This window comes from Petaurus breviceps, unplaced genomic scaffold (assembly GCF_028583685.1).
Source record: "Petaurus breviceps papuanus isolate PSGF00001 unplaced genomic scaffold, PetGlider_PUasm1.0 90849, whole genome shotgun sequence".
NCBI lineage: Eukaryota > Metazoa > Chordata > Mammalia > Diprotodontia > Petauridae > Petaurus > Petaurus breviceps.
The window spans coordinates 16683040-16703813 of NW_027187361.1; the positions used below are offsets into that span (position 1 = coordinate 16683040).

At 40.5% G+C, this 20774-nt stretch overlaps 1 protein-coding gene and 1 long non-coding RNA gene across 3 annotated transcripts in view; one reads left to right on the plus strand and one right to left on the minus strand.

Annotated features, from left to right (window-relative positions):
• The first annotated feature begins 2689 nt into the window (after positions 1–2689).
• On the plus strand, positions 2690–19893 carry LOC138149710 (uncharacterized). Its single transcript, XR_011165403.1, has 3 exons — positions 2690–3053; positions 16910–17095; positions 17990–19893. It is a non-coding gene; the product is annotated as an uncharacterized lncRNA (long non-coding RNA).
• Positions 12157–20774, minus strand: part of LOC138149708 (regucalcin-like) — a 79771-nt gene continuing 71153 nt past the window's right edge. The window contains exon 6 of one of the 2 annotated variants that reach the window (XM_069072916.1): positions 12157–12271. In XM_069072916.1, the coding sequence (XP_068929017.1) occupies positions 12182–12271 (90 nt within the window). In that variant the 3' untranslated portion in view covers positions 12157–12181. The remainder of the gene's footprint in view (positions 12272–20774) is intronic. The other variant, XM_069072914.1, reaches the window with a different exon arrangement.

Sequence of the window (20774 nt, forward strand, 5' to 3'; positions counted from 1 at the left end):
CATGTAGTAATAAAATTGTCTAGAGTTACAAGTATTATCTTGTCATATAGAAATATAAACAATTTAACCATATCGAATTTCTTGTTTTCTCTTTATTTCCTTTTTAACCTTTTTATATTTTCCTTGCATCTTGTATTTGGAGGTCAATTTTTAAATTTAGTTCTGATCTTTAATTAGAAATGCTTGAGAGTTTTCTATTTAGTTAAATGTTTAATTTTTTCCCCCTGAAAGAGTATATACAATTTTGCTGGGTAGTTGATTCTTTTTTTTTTTTTAAAGCAATTGGGGTTAAGTAACTTGCTCAAGGTTACACGGACAGTTATTTCTGGGTGTGGTGCTGAGTCTCTGAGCCCAGATTTGATCCATGTCATCCTGACACTGGAGCCAGTGCTCTTACTCGCTGAGCCACCTGGCTGCCCCTAAGCAATTGGGGTTAAGTAACTTGCTCAAGGTTACACGGCCAAGGTTACTGGGTGGTTGCTAAGTGTCTGAGCCCAGGATTTGATCTCTAGGTCATCCCAACACTGGAGCCGGTGCTCTTACTTGCTATGCTACCTGGCCACCCCTGGGTAGTTGATTCTTGATTTAATTCTAACTCATTTGACTTTTGGTATATTGTATTCCAAGTCCTTCAGTTCTTTAATGTGGAAGCCTCCAAATCCTGTGTAATCCTGATTATAGTTCCACTATATTTGAATTGTTTCTTTTTGACTACTTGCAATACTTTCTTTTTGATCTGTGAGCTCTGGAATTTGGCTATGAAGTTCCTGAGAGTTTTCATTTTGGGATTTTTTTACAAACAGTGATCAGTGGATTCTTTCAATTTCTATTTTACCTTCTGGTTCCAATATATCAGGTCAGTTTTCTTTGATAATTTCTTGAAAGATGTTTTCCAGGTTTGTTTTTTTTTTTATCATGGCTTTCATGTGGTCCAATAATTTTTATATTATCATTCTTGGATCTACTTTCTAGGCGAGTTGTTTTCCCAATGAGAAATTTCAAATTTTTTTTTACTTTTTTGATTTTATCATATCTTGATATCTCATAGAGTCATTAGTTTCCACTTATTCAATTCTAATTTTTAAGGAATTATTTTCTTCAGTGAGCTTTTGTACTTTCATTTCCATTTGACCAATTCTATTTTTTAGGGAGTTAGTTTCCTCAGTAAACGTTTGTATATCTTTTCCCATGTTGGTGACTCTTTTTTCATGATTCTCTTGCATTTCTCTCATCTCTTTTCCCAATTTTTCTTCTACTTTTGTTTTTTTTAAATCCTTTTAAAAGGGGCGGCCAGGTGGCTCAGCAAGTAAGAGCACCGGCTCAGTGTCGGGATGACCTGGGGATCAAATACTGGCTCTGATACTTAGCACCACACCCAGAAATAACTGGCCGTGTAACCTTGAGCAAGTTACTTAACCCTGATTGCTTTTTAAAAAATCCTTTTAAAGCCCTTCCAGGAATTCTTTTTGGGCCTGAGAGCAAATTGCATTTTTCTTTGAGTCTTCCCATCTAGCCATTCTGACACTATTGTCCTGTTCTAAGTTTGCCTCACTCTTCCCTATCACCATAGTAACTTTCTGTAGTCAAGCTCTGTTTTTTGCTCATTTTTCCTGTCTTTTTTGGTGAAGAGTTGGGCTCAGGTCCTTCGCTTTGCGCTGGGGCTCTGGGTCTTACTGCTGGTTTTCACTGGGCTGCCTGCTTTCTCTGGAGAATAGGCTTCCCTTATGCCTTGTACTGGGGCAGGGGGTGGGGGGGCCTCCCTGTTTGCCTCTCTGGGTTTGGGGTTTAGCCGCTGGCTTGCTTCAGAAGTGGGGGGGCCTTGCTGCTGGGTTGCTATGGTAACAGAATCTCTCTGGTGGTTAGCCAGAGGGGGAAGGATCATGTTGCTGGTCTACCCCAGGGGTGGAACTCTGCTGCTGGCTTGCTATAGAAACAGGGTCTCTCTGCTGGTAGGCCCCAGGGCAGGGTCTTGCTATTGGCCTGTCCCAGGGCAGGACTTCACTGCTGGTCCCCAGTAGGGTTAAGATGTCACTGGTGGCTTGTTCTGGGGTGGGGTCGCTGGGGTGGAGCCCTGCTATGCTGCACAGACTGCTCACTTGCACAGGCTGCTGGCTCGCAGGGCAGTGGGACCTTGCTGGTGTATTTCCCCAAGCTTGCTGCAGGCCCCCTGCTGTGAGGCTGGCTGTTGCTGCTCCTGGATTTACTTCCCTCCCACCCCAGTGAGACAGACACTGTCCTGCTGGGCTGGTGAGCTGCTGGCCTCTTCCCAGACCAATCCTGAAGTGCTTCTCTAGTTGTTTGAAGGAAAATTTGGGAGGTCTCCAGATGTTCCTTCTTCACTCCACTATCTTGGCACTGGAAGTCTTATAATGATTCTTTTTATTTTATTTTATTTTGCTTTTGGGAGGGGCAAGACAATTAGGGTTAAGTGACTTGCCCAAGGTCACATGGCTAGTAAGTGTTAAGTGTCTGAGGCCGGATTTGAACTCAAGTCCTCCTGATTCCAGGGCCGGTGGTCTATTCACTGCACCACCTAGCCATCCCCTATAATAATTCTTGTACAATCTTCTTGAGTTTTCTTGTGCAGAAAGCACTTTGCAAACCTCAAAGTACCACATAAATATCATTAAAAAAAGTTATTTTGATGGAACTGAGAAAAGAGCTAAGAAACACTGAAAGCTGTAGAGAGACCAAAGATAGGAGGAATATGGCGATTAAAACATCCTGAGGAACTTGCAAGACGGAATTAAAGGAACAGCTTCCAAGCGATTACACTGTACGCAAGTCATAACTTGTTTCATTGTGATTCAACGAATATCTTTGTGTTTTTAGGCTATTGGAATCAGGCAATAAAAAAAAAAGATTTATTATTTGACTCCAGAGATCTGGCAGTTAATTAATTACTTCTTTAATCCAAGCCATTTTATAGCTACCTATAAACTTGGTACCTTGTGTCTGCATAGCATGTGCTGAGCCAAGAAGCCCCTGGTGCTCGTAGGAGGAGGCTAAGAAAGGAGGGCAGTCACCTTTCCTGGAACACCTGAGTATTTCAGGTAAGAAAAGGGGAGGGGAGGGTGTCTTCTCTGATGTTTTTGCTGGAGCGTCCAAAACTCAAACATTTGCTTCCAAATGGTATACTGGACAAAGAAAGGGAACTTGTCTGTACCCCGGAATGCTATTTGGGAGCAATTGTTGTTTGAGTTAATGTCTTAAGTCAGGGGTGGAGAACCTGAAGCCTCATGTGGGCTGTCTGCAGCCTGCAACAAGCCCTCATGTGGCCCTATAGGTCCTCAAGTGCAGCCCTTTCACAGAATCCAAACTTCACAGAACATATCCCCGTAATAAAAGGATTTGTTCTGTAAAACCTGGAAAAGTCAGAAGGCCACACTTGAGGACTAGAAAGCCACATGTGGCCTTGAGGCCGCCGGCTCCCCACCCCTGTCATAAAGAATGCTGATAAAGCACCGGGCTAGAGTCAGGAGGACCCGAGTTCCTGTTCTGACCTCAGACACTTAACACCCACACAAAAAATCTAGCTGTGTGACCTTGGGCAAGTTTCTTAACCCCAATTGCCCTCCAAAAAGCAAAAAAAGAAAAAAAGAATGCTGATACTTGGGCATGCTATGCCCCCTGAAAAAAAAAAAGAAAGAATATAACACATCTGCTCTCATCTCACCACACCCACATGGCTTTGTAACAGATTATCAATCATTCATCCATTAACAATAAGTGCCTCAAAATACACAAGGGTATTAGTAAGACTATGTATTCATATAAAACACAAACATTACTCTCAGAAAAATCAAGCTTTAAAAGATCATGAGAAGCATCGTGGTCCAATGAAAATGGTGTTAGACCCAAGAATCTGGGATCAAATACTTGCCTGAAGTGGACAAGTCACTCAACCTTTCTGCCTCAGTTTCCTCATCTGTAAAATAAGGGGGCAAGGCTCGATGAGGGGAAAAAATAGGAAAAGTAATATAAAACTTATAAAGTGGAAAATCTTACCTAAATGGTAAATTTTCTGGAAAAGTCGAACAGCCAAAATTCCAAGAGATATTAGAACAATATAAAAAATATTTTAAAAATAGAAGAAAATGTAAGGTATCAACTTTTAAAACACAGCTGATCTGGAAAACAGGTTGAGGAAAGATAATTTAACAATCATTGGACTTCCTGAAAACCACAAACAAAGAACAACAAAAACAGGACCTCGGTGAGGAAGATGAGGCTAGGAGAAGATCCTCATACTTCACTGCCAGCTCTTCCCAAATGTCTCCATTATCCTCAGCACTCCAGTCTCTGCCTATGGAGCTCTGATTTTGGTCAGAGAGATTTTAGAGAGCTGCTAATTAAGCCAATCAGGTTTGCTCTGCCACCTTGAGAACACATCTTTTGTTCTAAAGCCTCTGGGAGGTTAGCTTTCTCTAAGGGCTGGACCGTTTGACTATGGGAAAGAACACTTTACTCTAAACCTCAGTTTCCTCATCTGTAAAATGAAGGGACACCTACTTCTCAGGGTTGTTGTAAAGAATGCAAAGTGACTCGAAACCTTAACTTGCTATAAAAAGTTGCCCATCACAGTGGCAATGGGGTTCAGTGGAAAAAGCCCTGCTTTGGAGGCAAAGGACCTGGTATCAAATCCTATGTCTGTCACTTGCTAACCATGTGACCTTGGACAAGTCATTTAATCTCTTTGGGTCTCAGTTTCTTTCTTGGGTATGTAACACCTCTGCGCATGAAGGTTGGGCAGCTCACTAAAGGACATCTCTATAAAGCAACATGACCGCATATGTGACTCCTGATTAGATGAGAGACATCTGAGTCTTGGAACCTGTAACAGTACTTCAAGGAGATCTCACATAAAGGAAGGAGTTTGAGAGAGTCTAGTAAAGACTTTCGAATGGCAGGCAGGAGGTCTCACAGGAGCCAAAGATTTAGAGGGAGGTGGCCCCCATCATGTCCCTTTTCTTCCAGCCCCACCCCTCAGACTGCTGCAGTTTGGGGGCTGTCTGTCCTTCCAGCAGTATCAGCTCCAAAACAGCCTTCCTCCTACTCTTAGCAAACATAGAAATTTCAGTATCCCCTGGGGATGGGGCAGGGAGACTAGATCTGAGATCAGACCAGTAGGCACAGACAAACATATATGGGAATAATTTCAAACTAAGATCTCCCGGTCATTTCTCTCACAAATTTTTTCTTTAAAAAAAGGAGTTAAATTTTATTGCTATGCTATGGGTTTGTTTTTTTTTTTTTGGAGGGCAATTGGGGTTAAGTGACTTGCCCAAGGTCACACGGCTAGTTTTGTGTTAAGTGTATGAGACCGGATTTGAACTCGGGTCCTCCTGACTCCAGGGCTGGTGCTCTATTTGCTGTACCACCTAGCCACCCCTAGTTTGTTTGTTTTTTTCATAAGCTAGTTGAATGACTTCTGGATACGTAATCATTTATTGTATGTTGATATATGGAAAATCATTGAAACTATTCTCATGATTTGAATTCATTTCCATTGCTTGATTTCAGAACATTGTTTGCTGTAACAGTACACATTTATTTTGCGTTAATATTTATATATTGATGTTTATACATGTGGTGCAGTCTCTAAAAGAGAAGATAAACTATATTGTGTGCATTTACAATAGAAAGTGGAAGATGTTTTCAATATTAGGAGCAGAGCCAGACCTTAAGAGCAGTGACATTTTGTACAGAAATATGAAAGGGTTGGAAGATTGCAATTAAAGCCAGCAGTGTAAAGGTAGGTAGGACAGCTCAGGAATTTTTCTCATTGTCTTACCTGAGAATCTTGACTGTGGAGATATACCTGAGAAATTGACAGGAGAGAGATATTCTTGGGAACTTTATTCTTGTCTAAAGACAAGGGCTCCTTAAAATGACAGAAGCTGTTGTGTTCAAAGAAAGCATTCCTACACAAAATCTCAATGAAGTCTGAAAGTGTGCTTGTAAATAGCTCTACAATTCTAGCCCCTGTGGGAGAGAGATATTATGGGCCAAAAGTTAGCTTTTCTCTCAATGAGAACCATGGAGGAGAACAGCAGTGGAGGCTTGGCTTGGGCAGGCCTTCAAAGACATTGAAAAAGTGGAATATAAGGTAATCCAATGTTAAACAGAGAATCTTAGAAGGACATCTTCTGGGTCGTAAGAGAATTTTAGTATAGCTGCTATTTTGTCCAAGATGGCAGGTCAGGTACTTAGTTGAAGCTTTTAGGAATTTAGCTGAGATCTCCAAAAGTTTAACTCAGGTAATTAATTGGTTAAAGATAAAAGGATTTCTGGCTCTGCTTAATTAATTTTACTTACTCATGATGAGCATTTCTTAACCTAGTGGTAAATTCCAGAGCAGATGCCCTAGTGTTTACAAAATAACCTGGTGTAAATTTTCCCCTTCTACTGCAGTTGATGTGTAAACCTCTTTCCTTTCAGTTTTCCTGCTATAAAGTTTACAAGTTTATCTTTGAAGTTTAAACCTTTAACTTTCCTTTGGGCTTTGTAAAATTCTACTCATAATCTTTTTGTGAATATAACTAAAGACAACACAAGAATTCTGAAAATTCCATTTGTTGCTCACTGATCATTTTAATACGGTGAACCTATGCTCAAAGCATATAATAAACCTGTTATTAAAATGTTGGCATGCTTGTTTGGAAGAAATAGCTACTTAGGATGGTAGAGACAAGACATTAAAAGAGGTATATATTAATTTATTGATATTACCATTGATAACAATTTAATATCAATTTAATAAACCTCAGCAAAGGCCAGGGCCTGAACAAATCGACCAGAAGAAGGGGCTGGACCTAACAGCTTCTTTGTTCTCTGAGTAAACTCAGAGAATACCTCTGTCTATGTCAACAACACCAGATGGGACTGACTTTATGACCCTTAAGGATGAGACCCTTAACTCAAGGCATTAACTTTTTCTTATCTTAATATTTTTTGGACATATACTATATTATGGAATGTTAATGGTAAAGAAAACACAGATATCCTGAGTCATAATTTCAATTGACACTTTCTCAACTCTCTTATTTTATTTACCATCTATTCAATTAAGAAAATTCCTTTCTCATACAATGATTAAACATTTATGGAGATCATAAATTTGTGTGACACAGTCACCCTGAATTAGGATGGTTCGAAAATGTATTTAAGCTTTCTCAGTCTTTTGTTTGGGCAGTCAGAACTTAGCTTCTGGCTCCTTGTACAAGTTTGCTAGTTTTAAGGGAATAAAAATAAAATAACTGTATTTCATCTAGCCTGTTGTCTCCTTTAACCAGACCTTTTAGGTCAACATCGTGTAGCACAAAGGAGAAAAGCTTGCTGATTTCATAGAGCAGAGGTTGAAAGAGAAGTTCAGTGGCACCTGAGTAAGCAGATTTTCTCAGCTTGTAGCAAATACACAGGGGCATGATACATAACTTAGAGATGTCTCCACTCCAAATGTTCATATGGACTATTTGTGCCTGAACTGGGGTACAGCCTTCTGAGCTTGAAGTGGTCTGATCAGCCACAGTTGGACACAATGTACTTTGACCCCAACATAGCGATGTCATTTTTGTCCTGTTCAAGAACAAACGACAGCCAATATGACCCAGTCATAAGGCAATCTACATACAACCAGCATAACCTGCCCAAGATTATCTCTACGTTTCGGATGCAAAAATCACTGTCCAAATTACCTGAGATGAGAGTTACTTGTGGCCACCGAATGATCGCCTTCTGATAAAATTTTGGCCCAGCCTGCACCTTCTTAGGTTTGGACCACAGAGTCAAAACCAGCACCATCACGATGAAGCCTTAAGCAAAGGCTTTTAAATGATTATAATCAGGTGAGAGAGGGGATAGAGGAGTGCACAATATAATTGTTCTTGGAAAGACAGAGATCAAGGGAACGGAGGGAAGGAAAGCCTAACATAGGAACACCTCCATTAAGTCATAACCAGAGTAACCAATCCTCCCCTCTTCTGTTAGAATTGTAGATTGAATGAGCATGCTTATAGTGCATTACAGTAAAGAGAATTCAGCCTTGGTGATGCATAAGGCAGAATTCTCTGATTCAGCTCTAGGGAATTCCAGGCGGAATGAATGATCTCATCATCCATCCGTGCCTTATAGATCTACTCCACCTGGACTCATAGGCACTCATGCAGAGGTAATGGTAAACATTGAGAAGGAGCAACTACATGTTGTTTTGGACGTTGGATCTCATCTTCCAATCGTTTTGGTGACATTTTAAGAGAAAAAAATTATACTTTAAATCCTAAGACAGGACTTGGAGTGGTTTGAGTGACAAAAACTATATAAGATCTGGAATGCATCAAGGTAATCTTGAAATTCTCCAAGGAAGCTGTTGAACTCATAGGACCCAGTTACAATCCATAGAGGAACAAATATACTTGATAACCAAGATGCCCCTGCTGTCAGCCTAGGTGTGGACAAACAAGTCTATAATGGTCCTTATGGTCAGCCCCTACCCTCTACTAGCTTGGGTTTAGTTACAGAGGGAACATCCAGGTACAGTGGAACTAGATCCATGAAACCAGTCACTACGACTTATGATATTCTATGGGTGAACCTAAAGAAATAGTTACACATATAGCCAAGCAACAATATTAGAAATTGTCCTTGTGGGGCAGCTAGGTGGCACAGTGAATAGAGCACTGGCCCTGGAGTCAGAAGGACCTGAGTTCAAATCTGGCCTCAGACACTTGGCACACTTACTAGCTGTGTGACCTTGAGCAAGTCACTTAACCTCAATTGCCTTGCCTTCCCCCTTCCAAAAAAAAAAGAAAGAAAGAAAGTTTGAGAGAAGCAAGTGTGATTTTTTGAATGGTGGATAGATCTCCTAGGAGCCATAGACATCTGGGGAATTGGCCCCCAAATGTCCCTTGACTGGTAGCACCTACAATGCTAGAGACTAATAAGAACAGCTCTTCCCCCCTTACCCTTATAAGATTATTGTCTTCCAAAAAGTCGTTTATTTTTGTTTATTCTTCTAACCTAATCTGTATTACTTCTCTGATTTGCTTTCCCTGTTTACTTTGATAAAGAGATATACAAGCTATTTGTCATCCTTTGTTGTGTAACCAGCATCTGGTGGGAGGGAGCTAAACAGCCCAGAATAATCCAAGTGTTACATTTCCTTTAAGAACAACCAGGTGAAGAATTGTGAATGATTGAGCTATTCTCGGCAATGCAATGATTCAAGAAAGTCCCAAAGGACGAATGATGAAGCATACTATCCACCTCCAAAGAACTGATATTCTTTGAATACAGACTAACACATGCTATTTTTCACTCTCTTTTTAAAATTTTTTGCCTTTTATTTAAGTCTTCTTGTATAAAATAACTAATATGGAAATGTTTTACATAATTGCATATGTATAACCTATATCTGATTGCTTATGGTCTCAAGAAGGGAGTCAGGGAGGAAAGGAAGGAGAGAAATTGGAACTCAAAACTTTAAATGAATGCCCTTCAATTGGGGCATGGCTGAACAAGTTATGGCATATGAATATAATGGAATACTATTGTGCTATAAGAAATGATGAACAGGAGGACTTCAGAAAAACCTGGAAAGACTTACATGAACTGATGCAAAGTGAAGTGAGCAGAACCAGGAGAATATTGTGCATAGTAACAGCCACAGTGTACAATGACTTATTTTGATAGACTTAGCTCTTCCCAGCAATGCAAGGATCTAAAACAACGTGATTCATCATAAGTGATGAACCCAGTCTGTCACAACACCTGTGAATATCCCACACATACAGAGTCATACAGTATCTGTCTGAGGCTAAGGATTTAATTGTTGGCACAGCTGGGAGCAAAACCCAGGTCACTTGCCTCCTGATCAGTGTCCTTTCAATTGTACCTTGTTGGCCTTTTCCTCCACTATTCTTGAGAAAAGACTAAGATAATCTTTTTTTTTCTTTTAAGAAATAAATTTGTGTTGATATATTTTGGTTTTGCATCATCTGAATTATTTTCCTCCCCCCACCAGAGGGCTACCTCCTGGCCTATAATAAAGAATTTTTTAAAAGGAAAGGAAAAGAGAAAAAAGAGGGGAAAGCCAGCAAAAGCAGATCAATAAAATGGAAAAAATCTGTCAATATATGCAAATTCCCACATGTATGGACACCTCACCTCTGCAAAGGAGTAATGGGAGATATCATCTTATACAAGGATATCTTAATGACCATGAAGCAATAGGCTTGAGAGAATTGGTAGTGGTGATGCCATTCCTATTTCTGGGCATCAGGGCAACTGATGGCAATGCTGAGGGCACAGAAGGTATGGCAGTAATTACCGCAGGAAAAGTACTTGAGTGCACTGCTCTTATGTCTTCTTACTAGACTCGAGTTCCCTGAGGTTATGGACTATGTGCCATGCAAATTTTGAATCTCCCTTAGGATAGAGCACAATAAACCCAGAAGGGACTTAATAAATATCTGTGGGTCTTATATGGTGTAGTGGATAAAATGCTATACTTAGAATGAGGGAGACTTGAGTTCAAATGATGCCTGCGACGTTTACTGCTTGTATAACCCCAGGCGAGTCACTTAACTTCCGCCTGTTTCGGTTTCCTCAGCTGTAAAATGGAGATAAAAAGCACCCATCTCCCAGGGTTGTTGTAAAGCTCAAAGGAGATAATACTTGTAAATGACTTAGCACAGTGCTGCACACACAGTAGGAACTTAACGCATCCTTGTCTTCTTTCCCTTCTTTCCTTCTGTCCTTCCTTCCTGCCTGCCTGCCTTCCTTGTTTCCTTCCTCCCTCCCTCCCTTTCTCCCTTCTTTCCTTCCTTCCTGAAAGACATTAAGTAGTGAAAGCAAAGGATAATAAAATATTTCTGTGCTGTGACCCTGCTTAGTAGGCGCCTGTATCAGCAAGCACCCTAGCATACCCAGGATGGCTGCTAGCACAGGTTCTTTGATCTGCTTTTCTCAAGGAAAGCAACTCAAAATGGGTTAACAAGCTTATTTTAATCAAACATTTATCATTTACCTGGTTCAGGGGGAAAAGTCAGCATCCTGAACTTCAGACAGAAGTTACAAGCAGACAAAAAAATATAGACAAAGAAAAATATCAACCCAGCCGACCAACAGATAGGGCTTCCAAGCTGTCTGACCATCACATATCTACAGAGTTAGTTACCAGAGAGAGAAGCACCAACATCTGGGTTTTCAAAGCCGGGGGGCTCAACGGCTGCCCAGAGTCTCATTTGGCCAAATCACACAACTCTTCCCATAAGTGAGCTCCCAAGCAAAATCTCATGTCAGGGTACACACACACACACACACACACACATGTACATGTATATATATATATATATATATACATATACATATATACATATAGATATACCCTTCTCCAGGGTCAGAAGCCATCACAACCTTCACCACCCACTGCCTAATTACAAAGTAACAAAACGTGTGTTCAGAAACAAGCCTCTCTAAGCAAGCTTTTCTTGCTGGGCTCCAAATGGAGCCCATTAAGGGGTAGGGATGATTCTCAAATTCCCTTACCATTATAATTCCCTGTTTTGACATTCAGTACCCTGGGACTCTGAGAAGAACTGAAGATAAAACCAGTTCCTCCAAAAGATATAAATTTGGGGGCGGGGTAGAGAGAAGAAGGCATAGGCTCCAACTCCAGAGTTCCAAATCCATTCATTCCAACACCCATGTTCCAGACATAGAAATATTTCCGTGCTGTTGAAAGACTGGTTTTGTTCCTACTGGCAACTGAACATTATTTAGACAATACTGGGAGTTCCCTGGCCACAGGTCTCTCTCCACCATCCAAGACACCACCCAGTCAAGTACAACCCCTTCCAATTGTATTTTAATACAGGGCTTGTGGCTCATTTCAACTCTAGAAAATGCAAACTAACAATTTCTCAATTCCTATTATGTTTAGAAAACCTGCCCTTCAAAAGCTTGTTCTCCATGGCAGGCCCAGACACATATTAAACAACTGGCCCTATTCCACTTTTTTTTTTTAAAGAACTGATTCTCCTTAAAATATTTTCCATTGTCATTGCTAAGCAGAGAAATTGCAACATTAACGTGTTGTTTTTGTTGTTAACTTTTATTCAGAGAAAACAAACTAATGAATTGAATCTGGTCATGGAGGTGGCTGTATTTTTTATTGTCATGGTCATTCTGTCATCAGGCTGACTGACACACCTGTCTTTGGTCTTCTGAAAAGGCACCCAGGCTGCTTCCTCCCCATTAAAGTCTTGAGTTCCTGATTCATGAAAAAAAAAAAGGAGAAAGCATGACCAGAGAATACCAATAAACCAGATTTTATGAGGCGTCTTTCACATGACCAGATTTATGGCTTTGATGCATTTGCAAAAATTTACAGCATTAATAAAAAGAAAAAAATTCCATCGTTGACAACTGCTAAAGAAGAAAAAACATCCTGTGACATGAAGGGGAAAAAGTGGTGTGTAAAAAGAGTAAAGGCTTAAAAGAATAAATAATCAAGCAAAAAGGACTAAATACAGTTATATATACACCCAGAGGTACCAAGTATGAGAGAAAGAGAAATAGCAATAAGGACAAGCATTCATACTACCTACTAGATGCCAGGTACTACAAATATGTCATTTGAGCATCACAACAGCCCTGGGAGGTAGGTGATATTATTTTCCCCATTTTACAGTTGAAGAAACTGAGGCAAATAGAAGTTAAAGAAGTAGTTGAGGGTCACATAGCTAGTCACTATCTGAAGATGGATTTAAAGTCAGGTCTTCCTGACTCCAGGCCCAGGGCTTTAACTACTGTGATACTGTAATGGGAATGGGAAATTGAAGATCTTTCCTGCCCTTTAATAGACCTAGGGGGGAGTTTGAAGCTTTCCTGCTGTGAAGACAGACTTTGCCCCCAATAGCCTGAATGTGGTCACATGGAGCCTGTGGTGGGAGGAGTTTGCTGAGGAAAAGCAGAGCCCACAGAGAAGCTGGTAGAGAGCTAGTCTGACAGTTGGAGATAGAGGAGCTCATTAAAGAGATAGAGGGTTTTGTGAGTAAATATTGATCTTGTATTGGTTTGTGAGAAGGCTAAAGGATGCTGTAGCTGTCAGTGTTATTATGGACTCTGAATATCTTTGGTACTTCAGCTTACTGGTTTTGGGATTTGGTCTTCTGATGTCTAAATAAATCCTTCAACTTTATCCTTTATCTGGAAAATCTGGCATATTTTCCAATCAAACATCATGTGATAGTGATAGTCACGGTCTTTATTATGATTGTGAGTGCTGTAAATATTGCATTGGCTTTACAGATACCTAGCCCCCTGAAGAAGCAAATAAATATAATTAGATAGATAGATAGATAGATAGATAGATAGATAGATAGATAGATAGATAGATAGATAGATAGATGAGATTAAATGAAAAATACTAGTTTTGGAGTCAGAATTCTTGGATTTCAACCCCAAATTTTCCATGATGACACCAGAGGATGATATATTTAGAAATCTATTCCAACCCCCTTGTATATCTTCTAATTATATATTTTTGGTAGTTGTATACTTGACAAATATTGGAAAATATGAGTATTTCAGCATACACAGAAGAAAAGGAAAAAAAGATCATACGGGAAACCACAGCTCTCTATTATGTATGCTTAGGTTTTTAAAGGATGCAATAAATGCAATATGTTAGTTTCAAAACTGTGTTTGTCTCCTGAAATTTCTCTTCTCTTCTGTGTGTTTTAAAAAGTAATGATCCTTATTTCTTTCTATTGTTCGTTTTCTTTTGTAGCGTCACTATCACTAGTTTTCCTTCTTGTGTAAATCACCATCCCTCAAAAAAAAACAACACCCCAAAACAAAACAAAAAACCCCTATCTTGGACCAATAAGCATAATTAAGTATGATGAAGCCACATATTAGCCATGCTCAAAAATCTATATTTCCATTTGCTCAGTGAGTCAGGTTGCTTCCTTGTAGGTTAAAATAGTAAAAATTCTTAAGTCTTTCAAAGGTTTTTCTTCATAATGCTCTTTTGTTCAATCATTTTCCAGTCGTGTCCAACTCTTCATGACTCCATTTGGAGTTTTCTCAGTAGAGATACTGCAGTGGTTTATAATTTCCTTCTCCAGCTCATTTTACATATAAGGAAACTGAGGCAAGCAAGGTTAAGTGACTTGCCCAGAGGCACATAGCTAGGTGTCTAAGGTCAGATTTGAACACGTGAAGATGAGACTTCTTGACTCCAGGCCCAGCACTCTATCCACTGAGTCACCTAACTTCCTTCCTTGGGGAGTAGGGGCTGCTGAAAGGGAAGACTTAAGAGGCCATGATCTGATTGGAAGGGCATTCTTGGGGAAGACGCTTTAGATTTTTTCATAGCCCCAGAAGGCAGAACCTGCTCTGTGTGCAGAACTCTGTGGGTCGCTGTTGTTTGTCCTTTGCTCTGGAAGAGGACCGTGACATCACACGGGTTAATGTCTTGACTTGGCCGTGGTAGGAAGAATTTGCAGAGCAGTGGATTAGGCTCTGTGTAAGGAAAGAAACTTTCTAATAGTGTCATCTCAAAGTAAAATGGGCTACTTTGACGGATAGTGAGTTCCCCATCAACGGGAGTCTTTAAGCCAAGGCCATGGAACAGGACGAGAGGTCAGTAATATTGTGAAGGGTATCACTTCTTCAGCTACAGGTAGGGTTTCTGAGTGTTCTTCCACACTCTAAGATCCTATGGCCTCTCGCTTCTCTTAATATCATTGTGAGTTAAGAGAGCAGTTACAGTGATATCCCCATTTTAAGAGAAAACACTGAAATTCAGATTGTTGGAATGAATTCTGGCCTCTCTTTGTCTTTGTGCACAGTTTCTTGTGTCAAAGGCCTAAATAGCATATCCATTTAAACGTGAAGATGACACAAATCAGTCAGATATGACCAAAAAGACGAAAAGCCTTTCCAAGAAGTCCACTAAAAGAAGGAAACCTTTTCTAAGCTCTGGATGTATTCAGTGTTCACTTAACAAAAGAAGTCTTTCCTCAACTTTTTGCATGAAGGCCCCAATATTAGATGTTATGCCCTCCTTTTTCTTGTTCTTCCCCCTGCCCAGAAAGTTCTAGTCAGAGAGAGGAATACAATATAGAAGGAAAAGGGTGAGGTAGACATTTTCCAGGCCAAAGATCTTTATCCCTATACTTCTGCAATGATAATCAATAAATCAACAATCATTTATTAGATATCTGATACGTACAGAGTGCTGTGCTAAGCTTTGGCTATTCAAAGAAAAGCGAAAACAGTCCTTGTTTTTAAGGAACTCATAGTCTAATGCAAGTTCCTAAGTCGGTTATCTCTAAACATCCTCTGTGGGACAATCCGTGAACAGATTTGGCTATTAACTGAAAGTTTGGTGCTTGGAGCCTAATAGCCAGATGTATTGAGGGGCTGTGGTGGAAAGATTGTTGACCTAGGAATGGAAAAGTTGGATTGGGGCAGTGGATAGAGTGCTGGCCCTAAAATCAGGAAGACCTGAATTCAAATCCGAGCTCAGACGCTTTATACTTATTAACTGTATGACCCTGGGTAAGTCACTTAACCTCATGGCCTCACAAAAAAAGAAAAAGAAAACCTGGGTTCGAATCCTGGCTTTTTTTGGCATTTAATACCCTTTACAAACTGGTCTCCTCATCCTACCTTTCCAGTCTTATTATACATTGCTTCTTTTGCAATACTCTACACGTCAAACAAACTGGTATTCCAATTTGTTCTCACTCTTCCTCACACATGCCACTCCATTTCCCATCTCTGTCATGAGCTCTTTACTCACTTTATTTCTTAGAATTGCTAGTCTCCTTCCAAGCTCAGTTGAAGCACCGCTTTCCTGTTTTCCCCCAACAGCTAGTCCCTTCCCCCTAAATTATCCTATGCCTCCATGGTTTGCTCCTCAAATATGTATAAGACTTAGTTTACTACTCTTTGAACAGACCTTTCTATGGCCCTGGGATCTCCTCAGGTGGAAGTAAGCTCCTCAACAGCAAAAATTCTTTTTTTTTCTTTTAAATCCCAGTTCTTAGCACAATGCCCAGCACACAGTAAATGTTTAATAAATGAATGTTACATCACATATAACCTACATCAAATTGCTTGCTGTGTCAGGGAGTGGGGAGGAGAGGGAGGGAGGGCTAGACTTTGGAACTGAAATATTTAAAAAGAATAACAAATGTTTAAAAATTGTTTTTTACAGGTAATTGGGGGAAAATAAAATATTTTTTTTTAAAATAAAATAAAATGTGAAAAAATAATTGGTGCTTGATTGGTGTTATTACTTTATGCCTACACAGTTTTCCTTAAGTCACTGAACCTCTTTTGGCCTCAGTTTCTCTATGGGCAAAGTAAAGAGTTTGACCTAGATTGTCTCTAAGGTTCCTTCCTGTTCCAAAACCCAAGGTAAGGGTTATTTATCTGCAGCTCCCTGCCTACCTTTCTCCCAAGAAATGATTTTTGGCCAGAAATCCTGAGGGTCTTCTCCTCCCAAATAGATTTTTTTTTTTTTTACTACATTAAAGAAGCCATTCTCTGCCTCATTTCTTATATAGCCTTAATCCCTGAATGGGTGTTGCCTTAGTCAAGCTGAGACCTGTTAAGGACCTTAGCTTAAAAAGGCCAAGTTCTCCCACTGCATCCAGGGTCATCTCTAGTCATACTGATCTGTATCTGGCCACTGGACCCAGACGGCTCCAGAGGATACAGTGAGGCTGGTGGCTTTGCACAGCCCTACCTCACTTAAATCCAACTCACTTGCGCGTCATGGCATCACCTCCCTGATGTCATGGTCCTCTTGGAGAATGAAGGATGAACAGCAACAATAAATGATTATCCTTCATGAAATTCCTATAGACAGACGATGTATTTCATTCCACAGTTTGCAATCAAGCTGCAAATAAGCTGGACGGAAGCGACATCAATGAAATTGTGGGAAACCTCTTCATGCCCTTGGTTGCCAGGCAAATCAGCTGGGGAACAAGGCTGAAAAAGACCCAGAGGAGCTGGCGAAGATGGAGCCCTCCCCATTCCCCAAAGCACAGTCTGCTGCGCTCCCTACAGACAGGTAAAAGTGAATTGCAGTGAATTGAATTGGAAAGAACTCTGGATTCTGAGTCAGAACCATACTCGAATGATGACTCTTCCCCTTATTACTCATGTGACCTTGGCCAAGTCATTGGAATTCAATGTCCTTATCTATAATATGGGTGCATTGAATTAATTAATATTAAAGGTTGCTTTTCAAAGTAAATCCTTTGACCCTATGAAAGGAATTTAATTGAAAGCTAAGATTAGGGGAGCAAAGACAAACTTCACCTACTTCACAACTTTGTCTAAGGTTGATCATGCATTTTGGGGGCACTCCCAAAGCCAGAGAGGAAAATCAGGCAGTTCAGTATCGCACCAACTTGGAATATATGTAATGAGAGATAAAGAAAAACAAATTGCACAGTAGGGAATCAGCACTTACACAATATGGTCACACATATTAAAATATCAATATAGAAGCTGGAATGTGACATTAAGGAAAGTGACAGGAGCAAGGCCACCACCTCTTACCCAAAGGATCAGAAAAGGGTGTGTTTGTCCTCTGGAAATAATGTAGACGTCAGTGCACAATGGAAATCCTTGAATCACAAGGGAACACCCTTCTGAGAGAGCCAACATTATGGTCTACACCTCTAGCATAAACTTGAGTTATAAAAATAGAGCATCAAGAACACAGCTCTGACTCACAGGGTGACTCAAGTCAGGGTCTGAAAGATCTTTACCAGTTCTAGACAAGAGCATGATATTTGGGGTGATCCACAGACTCCTAACAAAAGGCAGCTCCCGGTGCTTTAGCATAGAGCCCAGGAGGATACTTGAATATGGGCACTACATAGGAACAGATACGTAGAGTAGAAATGGTCATTTCAGCACTTCCTGGCCATTTAGTACAATTCTCTTTCTTTCACAGACGAAGAACTCAGATCCAAGGACTTAAAAGCTTTGAATGCAAGTCTTCCTGACTCCAGGATCAGCCCTCTACTGTACCACGTAGCAAACTGAGAACCCAAAAGGTTCATCTGCACCAACTTCCTTGTTTTACAGAAAAGGAAATCAAGTCTTAGAAAAATGAAATGACTTACAGATAGGTTGGTGTAGTAAAAACAACAGCAACACCACCACCACCTGGGTTGTGAGCCAGAAAAATCTGGGTTAGAGCACTAGTTCTGCTATGCTGATTGTGGGATCCTGGACAAGACCCTTCGCCTATCTGATCATCATCTCTAAAAAGAGCACTGTGTACACAATGCGTGTACTACCTACCTTATAGAGATATCAGAAATGTTTTTTTATCAACTTTAAAGCTTATTAAAATATGAGCGACTCACAGCAGATTGTAAGCTCCTTGAAGGCAGGAATTGGTTTTTGCCTCTTTTTGTTTCCTCGACACTTAGCACAGTGCCTGGCAATAGTAAGCACTTGATAAATGATTATTGATTGATTGAGAGTAGCAGAAAAGGGGTTTCCTGACCCCTAATCCAATGCTTTGTCCACTGCACTATTTTCTCTAGGCCTTGTATAAACTTCACGTTGAATCCAAAGTCAGAGAAGTGGGATCTATAATGACCTAAACATGTTCTATAAGTGTTTATTTATGCTAATATCATAGTAATCTTCTGATGAATTGAAGAATTCTATTCCAAGAAGTGTGACAGATGCTGGTCAATGAGATCCCAGCCCTGGACGGTATTAAAGGCTGAATCGACAGAAGAGACTGGGTGTGGGAAGGTGAGAAATACAAGGATGGTGAGAGTTAAGCACAAACTTGAGTCAGGGTGTGCATGGTGGTACCTTCAACAGTGAGAGTGGAAGTTCTGAAGAGGAGAAGGTTTTGGGGGAAAGATTTTGAGTTCACTTTTGGACATGTTAAATGTAAGATGTCTAGAGGACATCTACTTCAAGACGTCCAAAAGAAAGGTGGACATGTGAGCCTGTAGGTCAAGAGAGAGGTTAGGGCTGGAAAATTAGATCTGAGAATTATTTGCAAAGAGATGATGATTGAACTCACTGGAGCTAAAATCACCAACATAAAGAGTATAGAAGTAGGAGACTATGCCTATAATATAGCATATAACGTCAATTTTTTTCAATTTTCAATCTCCCTTTTATTCTTTGTTATAAGGGATGACTCTGGGACAGGGCATGGAGGGAGCCATATTGCAAAATGTATAATAAAATATATAAATTAAATTTACTCTAAAAATAAAATAAAATAAAATGCCAGCTGAGCATCAATGTGTATTAGGGGACAAAGGAGAACAAAATGTGATACTCATTTCATGGCACATGAGCTCAGCCCAAAGAGCCAAAAGGAGAACTCGGAGCAGCTTTGGAGGGAGATGGGTGTGAAAGCAAAGGAGAAATGAGTGACTCTCCTCACCCCTGACTGCCCAGCAGGGTATGACTGGGCATCCCTGGGCATCAGAGCTGCTTCTCTTGTCTCACCTCTTCTCCTGGGAGGCCAGGGCAGGCTTTGCTGTGGGCACGATGCCCTGACTCAGTGAAATCATTCTCATATTCTGCTTTATGAAATCGCGAACCCTGGGATTCTTGGGCACAGGATGAGACAGCTGAGGCATCAAACAGTAATCCACTCAAGCACCCACAGGTGCCTGGCACCCATTCAGGCTGGGTTTCTTCATTACGGAGGGTCCTCCAAGGGCATGGGAGTACTGTGAGTCAGTGAGCATGGGGTCAACTTGTAGGAGCTTGGGACTGATGACACACTTTCAGGTGTATCTTCCCATAAACTCAGGTCATCATGCTACCCACCCATGGGAAGCTAAGAGTAATTAGTGCACTTCTTTGGAAAGGTTTCCTAGATCTTTGAGGCCTAGAGAGAGAAGGGATGTTTGGCACCATGGAGTATAACTCCCTCCTTTTACATGTCTCAACTCCAACACTCCAAATGAAGCAACCTTCATTTCTCTAAGCTCCAGTTTCCTCATCTGTAAAATGGGTACAGAACACTTGTACTCACAGAATTGTTGAGCAGAATACAATTTATAAGCTTTAAAGCTCTCAACAAATGCGAGTTATTGTTTTCAATGTGAGAGGTGTCTTGTCCAGGGCCACACAGCAAATTTCCCTCATAATCCATGCTACCATTTCTACCCTGTTCTGGTTGGAAATGTCAAGGCTCTAAGGTGAAATACAAAGGTCTCTTTTTCTACTGTGAATAGTACAAAAAGGAAATTAGGAGGATTGTTGATTTTTTTTCAGATTTTTGGTGTTCAGTTGTTTCAGTCTTGTCCAAGTCTTTGTGACCACTTGGGGTTTTCTTGGCAAAGATACTGGAGTGGTTTGCTGTTTCCTTTTCCAGCTCAGGATGAGGAAACTGAGGCAAACAGGGTTAAGTGACTTTCCCAGGGTCACATATCTTGTAAATGTCTGAGGCCAGATTTGAATTCAGGAAAATGAATCTTCCTGACTCCAGACCTGGTGTTCTATTTACTATACCACTTAGCTGCCTTTCCCCCGTCCCCCCCCCAGATAGCTTCAGGTTTTTTTTTTAATTCAATTTTAACTTCACTTCCCACTTATCTCCCTCCTTCTTCCCCCTTCCTCATCCATTGAGAAGGCAAGAAGAACAAAACCTGTTACAAATATGTATGGTCATGCAAAACTAATTCCTGTGTTAATCATGTCAAGAAAGAAAGAAAGAAAGAAAGAAAGAAAGAAAGAAAGAAAGAAAG